The sequence below is a fragment of the Bufo gargarizans genome, chromosome 4 (assembly GCF_014858855.1).
Source record: "Bufo gargarizans isolate SCDJY-AF-19 chromosome 4, ASM1485885v1, whole genome shotgun sequence".
NCBI classification, from domain to species: domain Eukaryota; kingdom Metazoa; phylum Chordata; class Amphibia; order Anura; family Bufonidae; genus Bufo; species Bufo gargarizans.
In genome coordinates, this window is record NC_058083.1 from 504,269,738 (window position 1) to 504,290,821 (window position 21,084).

The 21,084-nt window shown below is 45.5% G+C and overlaps 1 protein-coding gene across 1 annotated transcript in view; it reads left to right on the plus strand.

Moving 5' to 3' along the window:
* PPP2R5A (protein phosphatase 2 regulatory subunit B'alpha) overlaps window positions 1–21,084 on the plus strand; it is a 104,925-nt gene that overhangs the window by 68,390 nt on the left and 15,451 nt on the right. Inside the window, exons 3-8 of the mRNA XM_044289120.1 lie at window positions 3,631–3,732; window positions 9,905–9,997; window positions 11,387–11,517; window positions 13,682–13,741; window positions 14,384–14,492; window positions 16,573–16,626. Of these exons, the coding sequence (XP_044145055.1) occupies window positions 3,631–3,732; window positions 9,905–9,997; window positions 11,387–11,517; window positions 13,682–13,741; window positions 14,384–14,492; window positions 16,573–16,626 (549 nt within the window). The remainder of the gene's footprint in view (window positions 1–3,630; window positions 3,733–9,904; window positions 9,998–11,386; window positions 11,518–13,681; window positions 13,742–14,383; window positions 14,493–16,572; window positions 16,627–21,084) is intronic.

Here is a 21,084-nt window from a genome sequence, read left to right on the forward strand (position 1 = left end):
GCAGCGCGCTCATGTTCAGAGATACTAGACTGCGCAGAAGCGCAGCCCAGTATCGAAAAAACGGAAATCCCGGTATCGTATCGATACCGGGACAAAAGTATCGATTGGGTATCGAAATTTCGATACCCGCAACAACCCTACTCCTGACTCACACTGCCTGTATTGGGCACAGGCAGAAGAGAAATTAGCTCAGTCAGGGAAAAAAGGCGATAAGACATTCTTCAGATACATAAATGAAAAAAGGAAACTAAAACAAGGAATTACCAAATTAAAAACTAAAGAAGGAAGGTATATGGAAGAAGATAAAGAAATAGCTGACTGCCTCAATGAATACTTCTGTTCAGTTTTTACAAAGGAAAATGAAGGAAAAGGACCTCAGTTAGGAAAGAAGACTAATGAATCTTTTGATGCATGTGTCTTTACAGAGGAAGAGGTTCTAAGTCAGCTGTCTAAAATTAATACAAATAAGTCACAGGGGCCTGATGGGATACACCCAAAGCTATTAAAAGAGCTCAGCGGTGAACTAGCAAAACCATTAACAGATTTATTTAACCAATCACTGGCAACAGGAGTCGTCCCAGAAGATTGGAAATTAGCAAATGTTGTGCCCATTCACAAGAAAGGTAGTAGGGAGGAATCGGGCAACTATAGGCCAGTAAGCCTGACATCAATAGTGGGGAAATTAATGGAAACCATACTTAAGGAGAGGATTGTGGACCATCTAAAATCCCATGGATTGAAAGATGAAAAACAGCATGGGTTTACTTCAGGGAGATCATGTCAAACTAATCTTATTGATTTTTTTGATTGGGTGACTAAAATAATAGATGGCGAAGGTGCAGTAGACATCGCTTATCTAGACTTTAGTGAGGCTTTTGATACTGTCCCACATAGAAGGCTTATCAATAAATTACAGTGTTTGGGCTTGGACTCCCATATTGTTGAATGGATTAGGCAGTGGCTGAGGGACAGGCAACAGAGGGTTGTAGTCAATGGAGTATATTCAGACCAAGGTCTTGTTACCAGTGGGGTACCTCAGGGATCTGTTCTGGGACCCATATTGTTTAATATCTTTATCAGCGAAATTGCAGAAGGCCTCAATGGTAAGGTGTGTCTTTTTGCTGATGACACAAAGATTTGTAACAGGGTTGATGTTCCTGGAGGGATACACCAAATGGAAAAGGACTTAGGAAAACTAGAGGAATGGTCAAAAATCTGGCAACTAAAATTTAATGTTAAGTGCAAGATAATGCACCTGGGGCGTAAAAACCCAAGAGCAGAATATAAAATCAGTGATACAGTCCTAACCTCAGTATCTGAGGAAAGGGATTTAGGGATCATTATTTCAGAAGACTTAAAGGTAGGCAGACAATGTCATAGAGCAGCAGGAAATGCTAGCAGAATGCTTGGGTGTATAGGGAGAGGTATAAGCAGTAGAAAGAGGGAGGTGCTCATGCCGCTCTACAGGGCACTAGTGAGACCTCATCTGGAGTATTGTGCTCAGTACTGGAGACCATATCTCCAGAAGGATATTGATACTTTGGAGAGAGTTCAGAGAAGATCTACTAAACTGGTACATGGATTGCAGGATAAAACTTACCAGGAAAGATTAAAGGACCTTAACATGTATAGCTTGGAAGAAAGACGAGACAGATGGGATATGATAGAAACTTTTAAATACATAAAGGGAATCAACAAGGTAAAAGAGGAGAGAATATTTAAAAGAAGAAAAACGGCTACAAGAGGACATAGTTTTAAATTAGAGGGGCAAAGGTTTAAAAGTAATATCAGGAAGTATTACTTTACTGAGAGAGTAGTGGATGCATGGAATAGCCTTCCTGCAGAAGTGGCAGCTGCAAATACAGTGGAGGAGTTTAAGCATGCATGGGATAGGCATAAGGCCATCCTTCATATAAGATAGGGCCAGGGACTATCCATAGTATTCAGTATATTGGGCAGACTAGATGGGCCAAATGGTTCATATCTGCCGACACATTCTATGTTTCTATTATCTGTGTGTGCCGACTCTCCAGTGTAGTTCTGTGAGATGTAGTTTCACACTGGTCTCCCCGCCTCCAGCATATAAAAGCTGATAGGGGAGACAGGCTGAAGCTGTATCACACCGGAGAACATGGAGACCCTGCAGTGTGAGGGGACAGCAGCTCTGTGTCGCTGATCTGTTATGGCTGCTCTTACACAGGACACAGAGCCGCACAGTGTTGTGAGACTCTGCCACCTCTGTCTCTGCAAAGCCAGGCATGATGGGAAATGTAGGCTTCATTAGAAAAAGCAACCCTCAAATGGCACATCAACAGGTCTACACAATCTTATTCTTTAATAATGGCCTATCAGGCACTATATAGGCAGATAAAAAAAATAATTCTGGCGTGCTTCTTTAAAGGGGTTATCCAATTTCTCAAACAGCCCCCCTCCCCATGTGCCGGGCCCCTCACTGGTAATATACTTACCCCACTCCCTGCTCTCTGTGCCGCTCCTGGTCCCCGCTGCTGCTTGCTGCTTCTCCCTGTACATGGATTGAAGGAGGGGGGACGAGCCTCCCTAGCATCGCGGGTGACGCGGCTCCCTAGCATCCCGGGTGACGCTAGGGAGGCTCATCACAGCTCGCCATTGGCTGCTCCCCCGGACACCGGATGTTTTCATCTGTGTAGAGGGAGAAGTAGCAGCGGGGGGCCCGGCACATCGGAGGGCTATTTGTGAAATTGGATAACCCCTTTAAAGGCTATGTACATCTTTTGGGGTCAATTTTTTTTTTTTTATTATTGCATCTACTCATTTTAAGCTAAAATATATATTTTTAAATTGGTCTTTATTAACAATATGGCATCCTTTTTTCTGACAGAGCTGAGATGCTCTAGAAGCACCCTTTGGATTTTTCTCTTTTCCGTCAGACCAGGAGCTGACAGACTCCTTATCTCTGCTCTCTGACATTATAAACACTCATTATAGCTCAGCTCTTATCTTACTGATAAAAATGTGGCTTAAATAAGTGTTTATGACCTCTTAGTAATTTAGAGATAAGATTTATTAATGACCTGCACAAAGTGAAAGTACCAGTCACACAGCTAGAAAAACAGTTAACCCTTTGAATATTTTTAATAAAGGCCAATTGAAAAAAAAAAAAAGATTTTTATCCAAAAATCAGTAGCCTGCAATCATGAAAAAATAATTGCCTCCGAAGGTGTAGTACATAGCCTTTAATTCCAGCCAAAATGTGCTTCCAGTATATCATGGATAAGGTATAAAGGTTATATAGAGGAGTCTTTGTATCCGGGCATCCGCCAGCTGATGTGACTCTTGTGCCTGATGCTTCTAAACCCCTTTGGCATCGCTCAAAGATTTCAGTTTCTGGAAATGTCTGACCCATCCTTGATTTGAATTACTTTTGGTCAGGGTAGGCCATCAATATAAAGGTACTGCACAGTCCCTTTAAATATATATCCCACTGTACAATATTTTTATTAATTTTTTATCCCATTGTGGCCAGTATCGGCCGTATTTTACTGTTGGGTTTACGCTAGCGTACAGGCAATAGCCCCAACATGATGTGTGCGGAGCCTTCCTTATTGATTTGCATTTAACCTTTGCGGTTTTCTTGGTTTCTTTTCACAGATTAGTTCGAATATTTTCCGAACACTCCCTCCTAGTGACAATCCAGACTTTGATCCGGAAGAGGATGAGCCGACATTAGAAGTTTCATGGCCTCACATACAGGTAAGGTCATCAGGTTATATACAGCAGTAATGAGAGGTCGGAGAGATGCCGGCAAACAATGACTTTGTGTCCTATAAAAGATGCGGCCAACCAAAGAACGGGCGCTTGCTCAGGCGTTGGGCGGCACCTTTATCTGGGGCAGTTAACGGGAACGAACGTTTGTATGAACGCTCACCCAAATTAATTGCCCTGATCCTCAGCCTGTGTAAAAGAGACTTGAAGGGGTCCTCAGGAATTTTAAATTCATGGCCTGTCCTTCAATGGGAGCAGCGCTGCAGTAACCAACATCATGAGCTACTCTGATACAAGTGATCCACCATTTAATATTAAAATCCTGCAGTACCACCTTAAAGGGAACCTGTCACCGGGATTTTGTGTATAGAGCTGAGGACATAGGTTGCTAGATCGCCGCTAGCATATCCGCAATATCCAGTCCCCATAGCTCTGTGTGCTTTTATTGTGTAAAATAAAACTATTTGATACATATGCATATTAACCTGAGATGAGTCGGGGTACGTGAGATGAGTCCTGTACGTGAGATGAGTCAGGGACAGGACTCATCTCAGGTTAATTTGCTTATGTATCAAATCGGTTTTTTTTTTACACAATAAAAGCACACAGAGCTATGGGGACTGGGTATTGCGGATGTGCTAGCGGCCATCTAGCAACCCATGTCCTCAGCTCTATACACAAAATCCCGGTGACAGGTCCCCTTTAAATGCTTATCAGTTGCTCCTTAGGAGCATATTAAAAAAAGGCTTTCACCTTGTCACCAGCAACTGTGTTCACATAGAAGAATAAAAACTATTCCAGCCCTTCCTCCCTTTATTTTCTATTTGGTTTCATATTACATTTAAAACAGAAATACACTCGCCTAAAGAATTATTAGGAACACCTGTTCTATTTCTCATTAATGCGATTATCCAGTCAACCAATCACATGGCAGTTGCTTCAATGCATGTATGGTTGTGGTCCTGGTCAAGACAATCTCCTGAACTCCAAACTGAATATCAGAATGGGAAAGAAAGGTGGGCTACAACAGCAGAAGACCCCACCGGGTACCACTCATCTCCACTACAAATAGGAAAAAGAGGCTACAATTTGCACGAGCTCACCAAAATTGGACTGTTGAAGACTGGAAAAATGTTGCCTGGTCTGATGAGTCTCGATTTCTGTTGAGACATTCAAATGGTAGAGTCCGAATTTGGGGTAAACAGAATGAGAACATGTGTCCATCATGCCTTGTTACCACTGCGCAGGCTGGTGGTGGTGGTGTAATGGTGTGGGGGATGTTTTCTGGGCACACTTTAGGCCCCTTAGTGCCAATTGGCCATCGTTTAAATGCCACGGGCTACCTGAGCATTGTTTCTGACCATGTCCATCCCTGTATGACCACCATGTACCCATCCTCTGATGGCTACTTCCAGCAGGATAATGCACCATGTCACAAAGCTCGAATCATTTCAAATTGGTTTCTTGAACATGACAAGGAGTTCACTGTAGTAAAATGGCCCCCACAGTCACCAGATCTCAACCCAATAGAGCATCTTTGGGATGTGGTGGAACGGGAGCTTCGTGCCCTGGATGTGCGTCCCTCAAATCTCCATCAACTGCAAGATGCTATCCTATCAATATGGGCCAACATTTCTAAAGAATGCTATCAGCACCTTGTGGAATCAATGCCACGTAGAATTAAGTCAGTTCTGAAGGCAAAAGGGGGTCCAACACCGTATTAGTATGGTGTTCCTAATAATTCTTTAGGTGAGTGTATATCAGTAAGTCTGTCAGGAAATCTCCCCCCCCCCCAAATCTTCATTGTCCTGTGTCTGGCTGTAAGACAGCTGGCTGCAGCAGGCGCCCCTGTACGATTTCTGTACTAGTTGCATAGTTATGCAGTTTAAAAAAGACATTAGTCCATCAGGTTCAACCAAGGGATAGGAGGGGACGCGAATAAAGGACAAAAAAATGCATGAGCTTCACCCTGTTTGGTCAGTTCCCTAGCCAAAAACCGAACAGATCAACAGGAATTTAACCCAAGCAGGATTTTTACAAGACAAGGCAAGATGGCAAGATTAGTCCCTGGTTACATTTACCCTTCTTTCCTAGGTTTAGTGTTAGTTGGATTTTTGTGACGCATAAATCTCTGCCGTGCTTTACCCCCTCCGGCCCTGCACCTGGTACAACGCAGTCTATCAGGAGTGTTCTTTTGACGAGTCCATTCACACGAAGCTGTTTAAATCCCCCCTTCCCCCGTATACCACGGCAGAAAGCTCAGCGGTTTCTGCCACGGTTGTTCACTTTAGATGGTGTGGACCTGCTCATAGCTTAACTCCATTGAATATAGCTAAGCCGCCAGTGGACAACTACCACAGCCATCTGGACACCACGCCAAGAAGGGGCATGTGGCTTTAAACTGCCAGCCCCCAAACTTCGGCGCAGATGTGAAAGTAGCCTTAGGGGTCCATTCACACGTCCGCAAAATGGATCCGGATCCGTTCCGGAACAGATCCGGACCCATTCATTTTCAATGGGGCTGGAAAATGCGCGGACAGCACACAGTGTGCTGGCCGAATCCGCACTTCTGTTCCACTTCCGCTCCGCAAAAAATAGAACATGTCCTATTCTTGTCTGCAGACACGGACCAGAAAAGGCATTTCTATTAAAGTGCCGGCCATGTGCGGTCTGCACAAGGCCGGTGTGCGTGTTTTGTAGATCAGCAATTTGCGGACCGCAAAACACCTTGCGGACGTGTGAATGGACCCTTAGTTGTACAGGGATAGCTTCCCTAGGCTTGTGTCTGTTACTAGTAGTTGTGGATAGCTATGGTATAAAGCACGTCGCTTGGTTCCCTTTTGCAAGAGCATCCTTGTTTTGGGACAGAAATCCTGCATAAGGAATATGTAGAAAAAGCCGCTGGTGAATGTGGAGAAAGAGAGTGTTGTTTCTTTTTTTTTTTTTAAAGCACAATCTAATGGCATCCCGTGCCACGGAGTACAAAGCGTCCATTGTCCTGTCACGCTCCGTGTAGAGCGTCCTTTTATGTAAATCTTGTGATCTGGCGGAGACCTCGGTGTCGGTCACATAATAAAATCTGAATGAGCCACAAAACCGCGCACCTTCAACACGAAGAAAGTTTGTGAAGACTTTGCTTTATCTCCTGTTATACGCCCCAGTGAGACGTTCAATGTTCTGCTGATTTCTGGTTCTCGCAGGGATCAGAGCCTATCCCCTTCCTGCTGTGTAGTGCACCGCTGCGGTGCATTGGAGATGTGGTGCTGAATTACATCAAAGAAAATGTAGCGGTACATCATTTACAGATCATTTCAGTAAAGGGAATTGAAGGTGAACGTAAATGAAAGGAAACCTCCGCTGTGGGCTGCATAGTTTGGTGACGTGCCGATTTTAGCAGTCTTGTCACTTTTGTGGATTTAAAGGGGTTGTCCAGTTTCATGATATGGATGACCTCTCCTCAGGATAAGACCTCAAATGTCAGATCAGAGGAGGTCCGATTTGTCACCCCTGCCGATCAGCTGTTTGAAGGGGCCACTGGGCTCATGCCAGCGTTACGTCCTGCACGCCCCCATTGTAGTGGCAGTTCAGGGTAATTACAGCTTCCACTCCCATTCACTGTAATTGCACTGCGCCTCTGCTACAAGGTAGACTGTGTGCAGGTAAAGATTGAGGAGGACGTAGGGCTGGCAACGTAATCAATCGGATGAAACCGGACAGTCCCTTTACGCAGTTTTTACGAATTTTCATGCTCTGTAATGGATAGCGTGGCTAGCACTACAGCATACGATTCCGTGATATTCATGTGATTCAGGCATCCCCTGCTCTCCCCATGCTGATGGTTTCTGTCTCGCAGAAATGCAGAGAAACCTGTCAATCAGCAGCCGGAGGGCGGGGGAGTCATCAGTATCAGAGGACTTCTCACTGCAGAGTATAATGCAAGTCCTGACAAGTAACCCCACACATCCACGTACGTCACAGGCCTCTAATCGGGGTCTGTCACCGCACAAAGGACTACACCAGGAGAACCTGACGGGTTCCCTTTAATATTGTCCATTTTGGAATTTGGCCTTCAAACATGAACATCGTAAATGGAAATTCCCCGGTTTTATGGAAATTGCTTCTGATTATAAAGGAATCTGCTTTGATAATGGATATGAATAGACTAAAAACTGTAAGGCAGTGGTGACGAACCTATGGCACGGGTGCCAGAGACAGCACTCAGAGCCCTCTCTGTGGGCACCCGCGCCCTGGAAGAAGTCTATGGTGTACCAATAAGCCTTAGACTCTTCCTACATTTCATCAGCATAGGGCGCGCTATGAACGGCGCAGGCAGGGGCGCGCTATGAACGGCGCAGGCAGGGGCGCGCTATGAACGGCGCAGGCAGGGGCGCGCTATATGATAAAGTACATGGAAGATATACTATACTGGACTGTAGTATTTAGGTTAAATTGCCATGTTGGCACTTTGCGATCAATAAGTTTTGTTTTGCAGTTTGGTCACTCTGCCTCTAAACGGTTCCCTACTGCTGTAAGCCGATGGATGAGAGGGAAAAAGATGGGGGCTGCTGTTCTCTCCTGAGACACCATTACTCCGGTCCATGGACTGTGTCTGATATGGCAGCTGAGTACCATTCACTTCATATCAGAGACATCCCATGGAGTGGTGCACTCTCTAAGACCCAGCTAGATCAGAAATTTAAGAAGCAATGGCAGGTGTGGCTGGCTGGACCTGGGGGGGGGAAGTCTCAGAGATTGATGCATATTTGGAATGGAATGGTCCTAAGGGGATTTGGAAGCTAAGATGTAAGAGAATTGGAGCCTTTTTGTCCATGTCGAGGGAGATGACCACACTGAGAGGGGGAGTTGGCGGGGGGGGGGGACTGGGAGATTTAATAAAGATTTTTTTTTTTTTTTTTGATGCAGTGTTATTGACATGCTGATTTGGATAAAGTATGTGATTGATTTTACTGTATTGATATCCTATTGTCATATAATGTATGGTTTATCTGAACAATAGGCTGTATGTAAAACCTTTAATAAAAATGATCTGATTAAGGGCTCTTTCACACCTGCGTTCTTTTCTTCCGGCATACAGTTCCGTCGTCGGGGCTCTATGCCGGAAGAATCCTGATCAGTTTTATCCTAATGCATTCTGAATGGAGTGAAATCCGTTCAGGATGCATCAGGATGTCTTCAGTTCTGGAACGGAACATGCTGCGCTTTTTGCTCCGGCCAAAAATCTTGAACACTTGCCGCAAGGCCGGACGCGGAATTAATGCCCATTGAAAGGCATTGATCCGGATCCGGCCTTAAGCTAAACGTCGTTTCGGCGCATTGCCGGATCCGACGTTTAGCTTTTTCTGAATGGTTACCATGGCTGCCGGGACGCTAAAGTCCTGTTTGCCATGGTAAAGTGTAGTGGGGAGCGGGGGAGCAGCATACTTACCGTCCGTGCGGCTCCCGGGGCGCTTCAGAGTGACGTCAGGGCGCCCCACGCACATGGATGACGTGATCACATGGCAGGTTATCCATGCGCATGGGGCGCTCTGACGTCACTCTGGAGCGCCCCGGGAGCCGCGCGGACTGTAACTATACCGCTCCCCGCTCCTACTATGGCACCCAGGACTTGAATAGCGTCCTGGGTGCCATAGTAACACTGAAAGCATTTTGAAGACTGATCCGTCTTCAAATGCTTTCAGTACACTTGCGTTTTTCCGGATCCGGCGTGTAATTCCGGCAAGTGGAGTACACGCCGGATCCGGACCACGCAATTGTGAAAGAGGCCTAAAAAAAAAAAGACCCAGCTAGATCATTCCAGGGGTCAATGTACTAGTTTGCTGTTGTATTTTTGCCCCCTACAGAATTACCACCTAAATATTTATTACGTATTTATATTCTCACTGCTGAGACCAGCGGCTTGTGATCCTGATTTGCTGCTCTTACAGTAACTGGGCATCTCAACAATGTTTATTTTTATTTTTTTTTTCATTTTTGATTCTACCCGTCAGTGGTGTGCCTTTTTAAAACATGCAATTTATTATCTGTGCGTAACAGATACTTTAGATGCCTTTCTGTATTGCATCAGTTTATAAGCTGTTGCTGTAGTAATACTCTACGTTGCTTTATTTATGTGTAAAAATATTTCTTCTCAATTTCACAGCTTGTGTATGAGTTTTTCCTGAGATTTTTGGAGAGTCCAGATTTTCAGCCTAGCATTGCAAAGAGGTTTGTGGACCAGAAATTTGTACAGCAGGTAATTGTCTCATCATCTTCTCAGCAGCACTAAGATTCTTAAAGGGCTTTTCCAGTTGTTTGACGACCTGTCCTCAGATCAGTGTGGTCTGGCACCCGCATTGGTTAGCTATTTGAAGGGGCAGCGGTGCTCTGGTGTGCACCACGGCCTCCTTGCAGCTCACCAAGCACAGCACCGTACATTGTATAGTGGGTGTGCGTGGTATTGCACCTCAGTCCCAGTCCTCAAACAGCTGATCGGATTGGGGGGGTCCCCAATGCACGGGCAACATCCGTGCGGCAGCTGGGATGGCTCAAGACCCACTTAACTTGAATGGATCTGCATCCATGATGCGGGGTGCACGCGGCCGGTGCCCTTGTACTGCGGACCTGCTGTATCTGAGCCACAATACGGCCACGGCAGGGCAACGGCCATGTGCATGAGGCCTAACTAAGTTAGTCTAGAGCAGTGTTTCCCAACCAGTGTGCCTCCAGCTGTTGCAAAACTACAACTCCCAGTATGCCTTGACGGCCTTTGGCTGTGCGGGCATGCTGGGAGTTGTAGTTTTACAACAGCTGGAGGCACACTGGTTGGGAAACACTGGTCTAGAGCAGCGTCTCCCAACCTGTGAATCTCCAGCCCTGTAGCTGTTGGGGCATGCTGGGTGTAGTAGTTTTACAGTTGCTTAAGAGCCACGGGTTGGGAAGCACGTGGTCTAAAGCAATTGATGGAACTGCTGTTGGGGCAATCAACACACTAGTACCCCATCTGTTTGGACCTGGTTCTTAAAGGGGTTATGTGGGGTGTGAAATATAAGGTATGCTTTTTTTTTTTTTCTACAAACAGTCCCATGCTCTGTCTGATATTGCATTTAAACTCCAATACCAGACACAACCTGTGAGAGATTCGGCAGGCTGTTCCAGGAGGACCACTGCGCACTCCATTGCCTGAGGTTTGCAAGGCTCCGTCCGCCACCATGCACGCAGCAGTTTTCTTCTGGCCGATTCTCGGCGTATTTCCTGGGATGTGGCCGGATGCCCTCCAGTCCCTATTGGAGTGAGTTGGGCCGGACGGAGCCTTACAAACTTCCGGCAATGCCAGAGTGCGCAGAGGTCCCGCAGGCTGTTCCCTCCCTCTCTGACTGTAGTGTGCAGCTAGCCTAGGCGTGGAGCTGGTTACATTTTTTTAAAACTCCTCTGAAAGGATAGGCTGTGCAGTCCAGCGTTAGATAATTGCAACATAACCTGCCCTCTTCTATTTTCACTGTGTAGTTTTATTATTTGAGCACATTGTTCCTTGTATCTTACACCAGATACGTTATTTTCAGTGTTTCTTATACCAGACTCACTGTTTCACATAATTGCTCAAACCAGAATTTCCTGTAACGTCTGCGCTCTTGTCATTTTCCAGCTTTTGGACCTGTTTGACAGCGAAGATCCCCGGGAGCGAGATTTCCTCAAGACTGTATTACATCGGATCTATGGCAAGTTCCTAGGCCTAAGAGCGTTCATCAGAAAACAAATTAACAACATTTTTCTCAGGTATTGGATTCGAGCTGTGTAAAATCCATAATATACAGACTAACATTTTGCATTGGTTCTGATAACTATACCCCATTGTGCTGTACCAAAAACAGGTTTTGATGGTGTAATCCTGGTTGTGTGTCTTTAGTTAGAGCCAGCAGCACTTTGCCAGTTTTGGTTTTACAGAAGCATTGTTCCCTCTAAGCCTTTGTATACAGTCCGTGCTGCTTCCTCTAGCCCGGGCAATACATCATCATATCAATATGCACTGCCCTAAGGATTACCTTTACCGTACAGAAGCCAGACTCGAAGACCACATAGCATCCAGGACAGTCGTATTACAGGATCCAGCTCTAATGCAGTGAAGATTGTGTGTCTCCCTGGTGATCTAGGGCAGTGTCGGGGTAGATATCTGTATCCCTGGTGGTCTAGGGGAGTGAAGGTGTTGATTTCAGAATCCCTGGTAATCTAGCGCAGTAAAGGAGTGAATACCGATATCCCTTGTGGTCTATGGCAGGTAATGGATTCATATAAGGATCCCTGGTGGTGTAGGGGTTATTTTAAGGATCCTTGGTGGTCTAGGGCAGTGAAGGGGCTATTTTAAGGATCCTTGGTGGTCTAGGGCAGTGAAGGGGCTATTTTAAGGATCCTTGGTGGTCTAGGGCAGTGAAGGGGCTATTTTAAGGATCACTGGTGGTCTAGGGCAGTGAAGGGGCTATTTTAAGGATCTTTGGTGGTCTAGGGCAGTGAAGGGGCTTTTTAAAGGATCCTTGGTGGTCTAGGGCAGTGAAGGGGCTTTTTAAAGGATCCTTTGTGGTCTAGGGCAGTGAAGGGGCTATTTTACGGATCCATGGTAGTCTAAGGCAGCTAAGCAGCTATTTTAAGCATCCTTGGTGATCTAGAGCAGTGAAGGGGTTATTATAAGGATTCCTGGCGGTCTCAGGCAGTCAAGATGTTCATTTCAGTATTGTTTGTTGCCTAGGACAGTGCAATGCCTAAGTACAGTGTGCTGTGGGGTCTCGAGCTTTTGGTGCTGTGGGACAGCTTTGAGGGAACAGCGCACAGGAGTCAGGCACTGTGTAGTTGTCACGTTCATCCTACAGCACCTATTGCTAGGTAGTAGTAAGTTGTATAATAGCCCCAGCTAGCCGACAAAAGTATATTCATAAAATGAGAAAAGCAATGTTTGCTGGTTTTTCACTTTAATGTCTCCCTATATTTATCAGTTGGGGGTCCATGTGCTCCAGACCTCCCATTCGCCATCGGCCAGCTTCTTTCACCTTCATTTTTAGAGAGGTGAATACTGACTAAAAACTAGAATTTTAGTTGATTGGTCTGTGTTTTCCACAAGTGAAGCCGAATGAGCACAGCCCGTTAATCTAGCTATAATGGGGTCTTAGCACCTAATAGTATGTTAGCCATTGTTGTGCTAAATAAATTGTAGGGGCAGCAGGGTGGCTGCTTGGTTAGCCCTGGGGTCCTGGCTTTGTTTGTATGTTCTCCCTGTGTTTGTGGGGGTCTCCTCCGGGTTCTCCGGTTTCCTCCCACACTCCATAGACAGACTGATAGGGAATTTAGATCATGAGCTCTGCTGGGGACAGCGAGTGATGGTAAAGTCTGTAAAACGCTGCGGAATATGTCAGCGCTATATAAGCGAGGAAAATAAATATGTATCTACATTCCATCAATCTAACAGACTGATCATTATCTTTTTTTTTTTTTTTTTGCATTAAAGTGAGAAATAATATACATTAAGGGTACTTTCACACTTGCGGCAGGACGGATCCGACATGCTGTTCACCATGTCGGATCCGTCCTGCGGCTATTTCGCCGTGCCCGCGGACCGCCGCTCCGTCCCCATTGACTATAATGGGGACGGGGGCGGAGCTCCGGCGCAGCACGGCGCTGCACGGAGAAAGGCCGCCGGACTAAAATTACTGCATGTCAGGCTTTTTAGTCCGGCGGCTTTCTCCGTGCTGCGCCGGAGCTCCGCCCCCGTCCCCATTGTAGTCAATGGGGACGGAGCGGCGGTCCGCGGGCACGGCGAAATAGCCGCAGGACGGATCCGACATGGTGAACAGCCTGTCGGATCCGTCCTGCCGCAAGTGTGAAACTAGCCTAAGTGTCTTAGAAATGTATGAACTTGTATTTTTCACTTCTGATTTCTTCCTTCCGTTTGCAGGTTTATCTATGAAACAGAACATTTTAATGGGGTTGCCGAATTGCTTGAAATATTGGGAAGGTAATGAAATTATATGACCCGCCCTATTATCAACACTTTTAAAGGGCATCTGTCAGCAGTTTTGTACCTATGAGACTGGGTGACCTGTTACATGTGCGCTTGGCAGCTGAAGGCATCTGTGTTGGTCCCATGTTCATATGTGCCCGGATTGCTGAGAAAAATGATGTTTTAATATATGCAAATGAGCCTCTAGGAGCAACGGGGGCGTTACCATTACACCTAGAGGGTCTGCTTGCTCTGTAGCTGCCGCCCCCTCTTCTCTTTGATTGACAAGCCCGGGTGTGATGATCCCATGTGTTACTTTCCAGCTTGTCTCTGTCCTGCTGACTGCGGTGATGAGGAAAATTAGTGGAATCCTCAAGAGGTTTTCTAACCATTTATCACCCCCCCCCCCCAATCCTGCATCTCCCATACAGCTTTATGAAGCAACAGTCCTGTCCTATGATGCCCGTTATGATTTTGACAGTCCCTAGGATTTCTCCTGTATGAAGAGCTGTGACTTTGTTGTTTTTCTAAAGTTGTTTAGCACCTTGAAAATATTCCTTATAATTCCTCTGTACTATAAACCATTTTATTTTATTTTTTACTTTTGCAAACAGTATTGTTTTTATTAACACTGGGGTTTCCCTCTTCTCTTCACAGCATTATCAATGGTTTTGCGTTACCGTTAAAATCTGAACATAAACAGTTCCTCATGAAAGTCCTGATTCCGATGCACACGGCGAAAGGTCTGGCTTTATTTCATGCACAGGTGAATAGTCCCCATTAGGAATACTATTACTGCATGTGGCAGAGTCACTGAGAATAGTGCGGTTTATAAGGTGATACCCGGTAGTCTGCCCTATAAGGTGTTTTGAGTTCCCTCTTTTTTTTTTTCCTCCCCAGAGGACCTTGCACATCTGTAGAATACACATGTACCATTTAAAGAGGACCTGCCACCCTTTCTCACATGCCTGTTTTAATAGCTTCATGCACTCCCCCTCTGATAACAGTTCTGGGGCATCTATTCTTATGGACTCTATGTTGTGCCGTTCCTTTATTATTCCTATTAGAAGTTATGAATGAATTGCTAGCAGTCTGCAGTAAGGGTACAGAGGGGAGGTAACCAGTTGGAGGTGTGTCCCTGTACAGACTTACTCTATCCAATCAGTGCTGCTATTGTCAGACAGGTGCAGGACACACCTCCAACTGGTTACCTCCCCGCTGTACCCTTACTGCAGACTGCTAGTAATTCATTCATAGCTTCTAGTAGAAATAATAAAGGAACGGCACAACATAGAGACATAAGAATAGATGCTTCAGAATTGTTATCAGAGGGGGAATGTCAGTAGCTATTACAACAGGCAGTGTCAGGAGAGGAGAAAGATCCTCTTTAAAAAACCGTATCGCCTCTCTGCATGTTAAAGGGAGTCTGTCTCCAGGTTTTCATGTTTTAAATTGCTCATATAGCGTTATTGCACACATACCCATGAATAAAACAGTACCTTCTATGTATTTATCCCAGTGTATTGAAGCTGCCAAAACAAAATTGCAACTTTTATGCAAATAAGGCCTCTCAAGTGCCCAGGGGGCGGTGTTATGGCTGATGAGCCGTGGGGTTGCTTATGATTTGAAGAAATTTGCAGGAAATGGTGTAAAATAATGAAGTAACCATTACGCACCTGTTAAAGGGGTTTTCCAGGATTTTTATACCGATGACCTATTGTTGGGTCATCAGTTTCTGATCGGTTGGGGTCCTACACCTGGGTGCCCCGCTGATCAGTTGTTTGAGAAGGCCGCGGCGCTCCTGAGCATAGCAGCCTTCTGGCAGCTTACCAAGCACAGCGCCGTACATTGTATAGCAGCTGTGCTTGGTATTGCACTCATCCCCATTTACTTCTATGGGGCTGTGCTTGGTGAGCACAGAGAAGGCCTCGAGCGCTAGTACCTTCTCAAACAGCTGATTGGCGGGGGTCCCGGGTGTCAGACCCCCACCGATCAGATACTGATGACCTATCCTGAGGAATCCGGGAAAATCCCTTTAAATCTCCGACTGGTCCTGCAGTGATGATGGTCACATACTGTACATACAAGTACCACCGCTGAGGCCATTGATTGGCAGCAGTGGCTACGTGAACAATAGATGTCGTCATCACGGCAGGACCAGCTGGGTGGCACTGGAACAGCGAGACATTTAAGAGGTAAAGATTTTTATTTTGTATAGCCCCTGCTCTGTGCCCTTTTTCCCAAGACTATAAAAAAAAAAAAAAAACTTTTTAAAGCGAAATCACTCCATTAAATTCCATCAATCTGATGCATCATGAAGAGAGGCAGAAAGATAACATGAGCGGGCATCTCCATCTATGTTTAGTATGATCTGGACAGGGCGTTTGGTAAAGAGTCCAGACCACATGGACTTTGTTTATCAAGTGCCATGAACCCTTGGCTCCTTGTATAAGGGGAGGACTCCCGCTCACAGGCACCAGCCGTCATCTCCTGACCTGTTTCTATGAGAGGGGATTCCCCTTTAAGATGCACTAAAAATGACATTTAAATTTTAATCCATGCAATTAAAGCCAGTGTTTGCACTAAGCAAACCTCAGCAGGTGCCCTGGTCCATATCAGTCAGGCATGGAAGTCTAGTCTAGGTTCACTTGTCCACTGGACCTGTGTGCGGCTTCCCTGACTCATTTGATTGCTTTGCCAATAGGATCTGCAGTGAATAATGCCAGTCTATAGTACAGTCTAGGCAGTCATAAATGTCATCTCGCAGCTAAAGCTGCATGTTTTTAAAAATAAATACCTCTTTAAATTAAATATAACCGCTGTAATACCTTTTTGTGTCTCTCCAGCTTGCATATTGTGTTGTCCAGTTTTTGGAGAAGGACACCACCCTGACAGAACCAGTAAGTATTATTTTATCCTTTAATGTGCCCTCAGAGGGTTTGTATGGGATAAGAAAAATGTGACTACTTTCATTCAGAAACTGACACCACTATTCTCTATAGGCTGTGTCTGATTTTGCAGCTGAACCCCATTTACTTGCAATTCCACGCACAGCCTAAGATTGGCGCTGTTTGTGGAGGGTTGGGGGCAGATGTGTTTTTTTTTTTTTCCTATCTCATACAAGCCATTTGACAAAAACTGGAGCTTTATAAATAAAAATAAATTCATCTTTTTTTTTTTTTATCCTATATTTTTTATTACATTTTGTAACCTAAAACCAGTCTTCAAAAAGAAAATATCCAAACGCACCTCTCCCCCCCCATCGTCCTGTGTGCAGTCTAAATCAAGAAGACATCATCTAGATTATTAGTGTAAGGTCTCATGCACACGACCGTATGGCTTTTTCAGTATTTTGCGATCCGCAGAAAACAATCCGCAAAAAATACGGATGACGTCCGTGTGCATTCCGTATTTTGCAGAACGGAACAGCTGGCTCCTGATAGAAGAGGACTATCCTTGTCCGTTATGCGTACAATAATAGGACATGTTCTATCTTTGAACGGAAATACGGAAACGGAAGGCATATGGAGTACCTTCCGTTTGTGTATCCATTGAAAAGAATAGTTCCGTAAACGGAACGTAAAAACCGGAACTTAAACAGAAAAACATTATTTTATTATTTTATATACATATAGATAGATGGAATAACCAGAGATAATACAATAATGTGCTTTGTGATAGAAATACACAGGGGTGTAAATATAAAGGACATCTGCCATCTACAATCTATTTGCCAGATCAAGAGGTTAAAAAGCATCGGTCAGCAGATTTGTACCTATGACACTGGCTGACCTGTTACATGTGCGCTTGGCAAGTTGAAGGACATCTGTGTTGGTCCCATGTTCATATGTGCCCGCATTGCTGAGAATAATTATGTTTTAATATATGTAAATGAGCCTCTAGGAGCAACGGGGGCGTTACCATTACACCTAGAGGCTCTGCTCTCTCTGCAACTGCTGCGTCGGCGTCAGCCAGTGTCATAGGTACAAATCTGCTGACTGATGCCCTGTAAGATTGCAGTGGATGATCTATGGTGTGTCATGCCATTATCACAAATATCCTCAAATATTTTAACATTACCCAGTTTTACATTTATGTACTGCTGAAAAATTCATCATCTTTTTGTCGTTTCTTTTTCTTGGGTGATAACCATTATGGCTTCCTAAAATATCCCTCCCCCAATGCCCGTGCCCCCTTGTATGGATTATACTTACCTGCTCCCCAACACCCGTGTCGCTCCGGATCCCCGCACGGTCACTGCTGCATCTTCCTGCCGCTTGGATCAAAACGACCAGCGACCGTGGGGGGGTGGGGTTTGCAGCCAATAGCAGGCCAGGACGGGGACAAGCCTCCTTGAGGCTGGTCACTGTCGCGGCCTGCTATAGTTGCTCCGGCAATGGGGAAAGCAGCCAATAGCAGGCCGCGATGGTGACCAGCCTCAAGGGGGCTTGTCCCCGTCATGGCCTGCTGTTGGCTACAAACCCCACCCCCTACGGTCGCTGGATGTTTGATCCAAGCGGCAGGAAGATGCAGCAGTGGCCGTGCAGGGATCTGGAGCGACACGGGTGTTGGGGAGCAGGTAAGTATAATCCATACAAGGGGGCACGGGCATTGGGGGGAGGCATATTTTAGATATCGGATAACCCCTTTAAGGAAGCCATAATGGTTATCACCACCATTGCAAGAAAAAGAAACAACTACAAAAGATGATGAATTTATTTTTCAGCAGATATCAGATAACCCCTTTAAACACCTACAGGTTTGCCATCTGTTCAGTCGTGAAACAGCTGGGAAATGACTACAAAAACTGATGTGGCTAATGACCGCATCTGTCATCAATTGCATCAGGTACTGGTTTCAGTGGATGGACAAAAAACACATTTTTTTCTTTCTTCAAGAATAAAATCAATGGAATGATAGACAGCAGCCATATTAGATGTCACTAACCTTTTTTTAAAAACCACTGTAAGGCTCTGTTCACATCTGTGTTGGAGCCTCTGTCACAAATGCCGTCACATTTAACGACAAAAAAATAGTGCAGACAGTTCCCTTTTTTCTTGGGCATAACTTGACGGAACTTGTTAAAAAGGGTTTTCCAAGATTTTGTTACGCTGGGTTCACACCTGAGCGTTTCTCAAACGCGCGTTTTTGTCGCGCGTTTTTATGCGCGTTTTTTGTAATAGTAAACGCGTGTTTGACGCGCGTTTGTGTCATTGACTGCAGTGTCCTATGGCCACAAACGCGCGTCAAAACGCCCCAAAGAAGCTCAAGTACTTGTTTGAGCGTCGGGCGTTTTACAGCGCGTTCGTACGCGCTGTAAAACGCCCAGGTGTGAACCATTCCCATAGGGAAGCATTGGTTTTCATGTCTTGAGCGTTTTACAGCGCGTTTGAACGCGCTGTAAAACGCTCAGGTGTGAACCCAGCGTTACTGATGACCTATCCCCTGAATAGGTCATCTGTATCTGATCGGTGGGGGTACGACACCTGGGACCCCCGCCAATCAGCTGTGCTGCGGCCTTCTTGCCGCTCACCAAGCACAGCGCCGTACATTGGATAGCGGCCGTGCTTGATATCGCGCTTAGCCCCCTTCACTTCTATGGGGCTGAGCTGCGCCTAGGCCACATGACAGATGAACGTGACATCACATGGCCTAGAAAAACCGGAGAGAAGGCTGCGGTGCTCACAGGAGCTCCAGTGCCTTCTCAAACAACTGATCACCGGGGGCCCCCAGTGTCGGACCCCCACCGATCAGATACTAATGACCTATCCAGAGGGTGGTTCATCAGTTATAAATTCTCAGAAAAGCCCTTAAAGGTCAGAGAGGTCCGTTGAATCCAACCGCACGACAGTCCACCAATGTTGTGGCTTCCATTATAAATGATAGCGTAAAAGTATGATCAGATGTGACTATCCTGGTGCTGACAGTGAAGCTGAATGCAGCCTGTAGATCGCACACTGCTACAGAGAGGATAGGAAATGCCCACCTCCCGTTTGAGCGGGCGTCACGGAGCCGCACCATGAGCTTCGCTTGGAAAGCAGCAGGACTAATAATAGCTGGGACATGTATGTGGGTGTGCAGCATGGAGTCCTATCTGTGCCGTGAAAGGTCTCAGCTATTAAATAGCATAAACATGAAAAACAAGAATCCGGTGTGCTGCATTCAGGGCGCACAGCGGCCTTACAGTCTTATTTATAGGAGCCGCTCCACATCACTGACCTTAAAAGCATTGAGTAGAAATGAGCTGTATTGAGCGGCCACACGCAATGACGGTTTTTGGGGATAGCTCGGCTGTTCTGTGCAGGTGCATCCGGAGGTCGTGAGCAGCTATCCGGGCGCTTCATGGTATAATATCAGCCGGAAGATCTGACAGATGCTGGGAATTCAGAGATTTAATTTCTACAAGATGTTGGGCAGATCCTGGCAATCTCTGAGATCCACCTGCTAGAATGATTATGGGGTCTGGAGGACGGTGACCCAGCCTTTGCTTTTGAGCGAGTTTTTTTTTTTAGTTTAACATGCCCTGTGTTTTCAGTTCCCAGAGATAAGTGGCGTGCAAATCTCCATCTCTGTTAAAATAACAGTTTTTTGTTTTTGTTTTTTATTATATAATAATTATATAATTAAAGGTTATTTTTAGGCCATTACTGTTTGATCATTAGGGCTCCCTGCTAATCAAGGCCTCTATGATCCAGTGAGTGCCGTAAACTCCTTACAGTTTATAAAGCACAGCGCCGTACATTGTATAGTGGCGGTGCTTGGTATTGCCGCTCATCCCAATTCAGTTGAATGTGACTGAGCTGTGCCTAGGCCATGTGACTGATGAAAGTGATGTGATGTCACTCTTGAAAGAGGCTGCAGCAATCACCGGAGCACCGCTGCCTCTTCAAACAGCTAATCTGCAGAGGTGTTAGGATATTGATGGCTAATACTGAGGATAGGCCATCAATATTAAACTCCTTTTTAACCTCTTATTATATCCTTACAGCAGACAGAAGTTTGTCTTCCTGGTACAGAGCTTCAAATCCCCTGCATAGCCACAGATTTAAAACATTGTGCCTACAGCGGCCTCTAGAGGGAGCTAGTTACTCGCTATGATATTGAGTTCAGGGTGTAATGGTATGCAGTGAGATCTTGAGCTCCCCCTATTGGTGGCCGCAGGCAGACCACTATGCAGAATAAGTATACAGGCCAGCAGAGACTACTGCCCATGTCCAGAATGTATAAAAAAAAATTGGCAGACCACTTAAAGGGTAACTGTCATAATTTTTTATTTTTTCTGCTAGTTTGAGAGCTAGGCATGTATACCTGAGTTAGTCTGTCAATGATTGTCAAAAGATCTGTAATTACCTTATAAC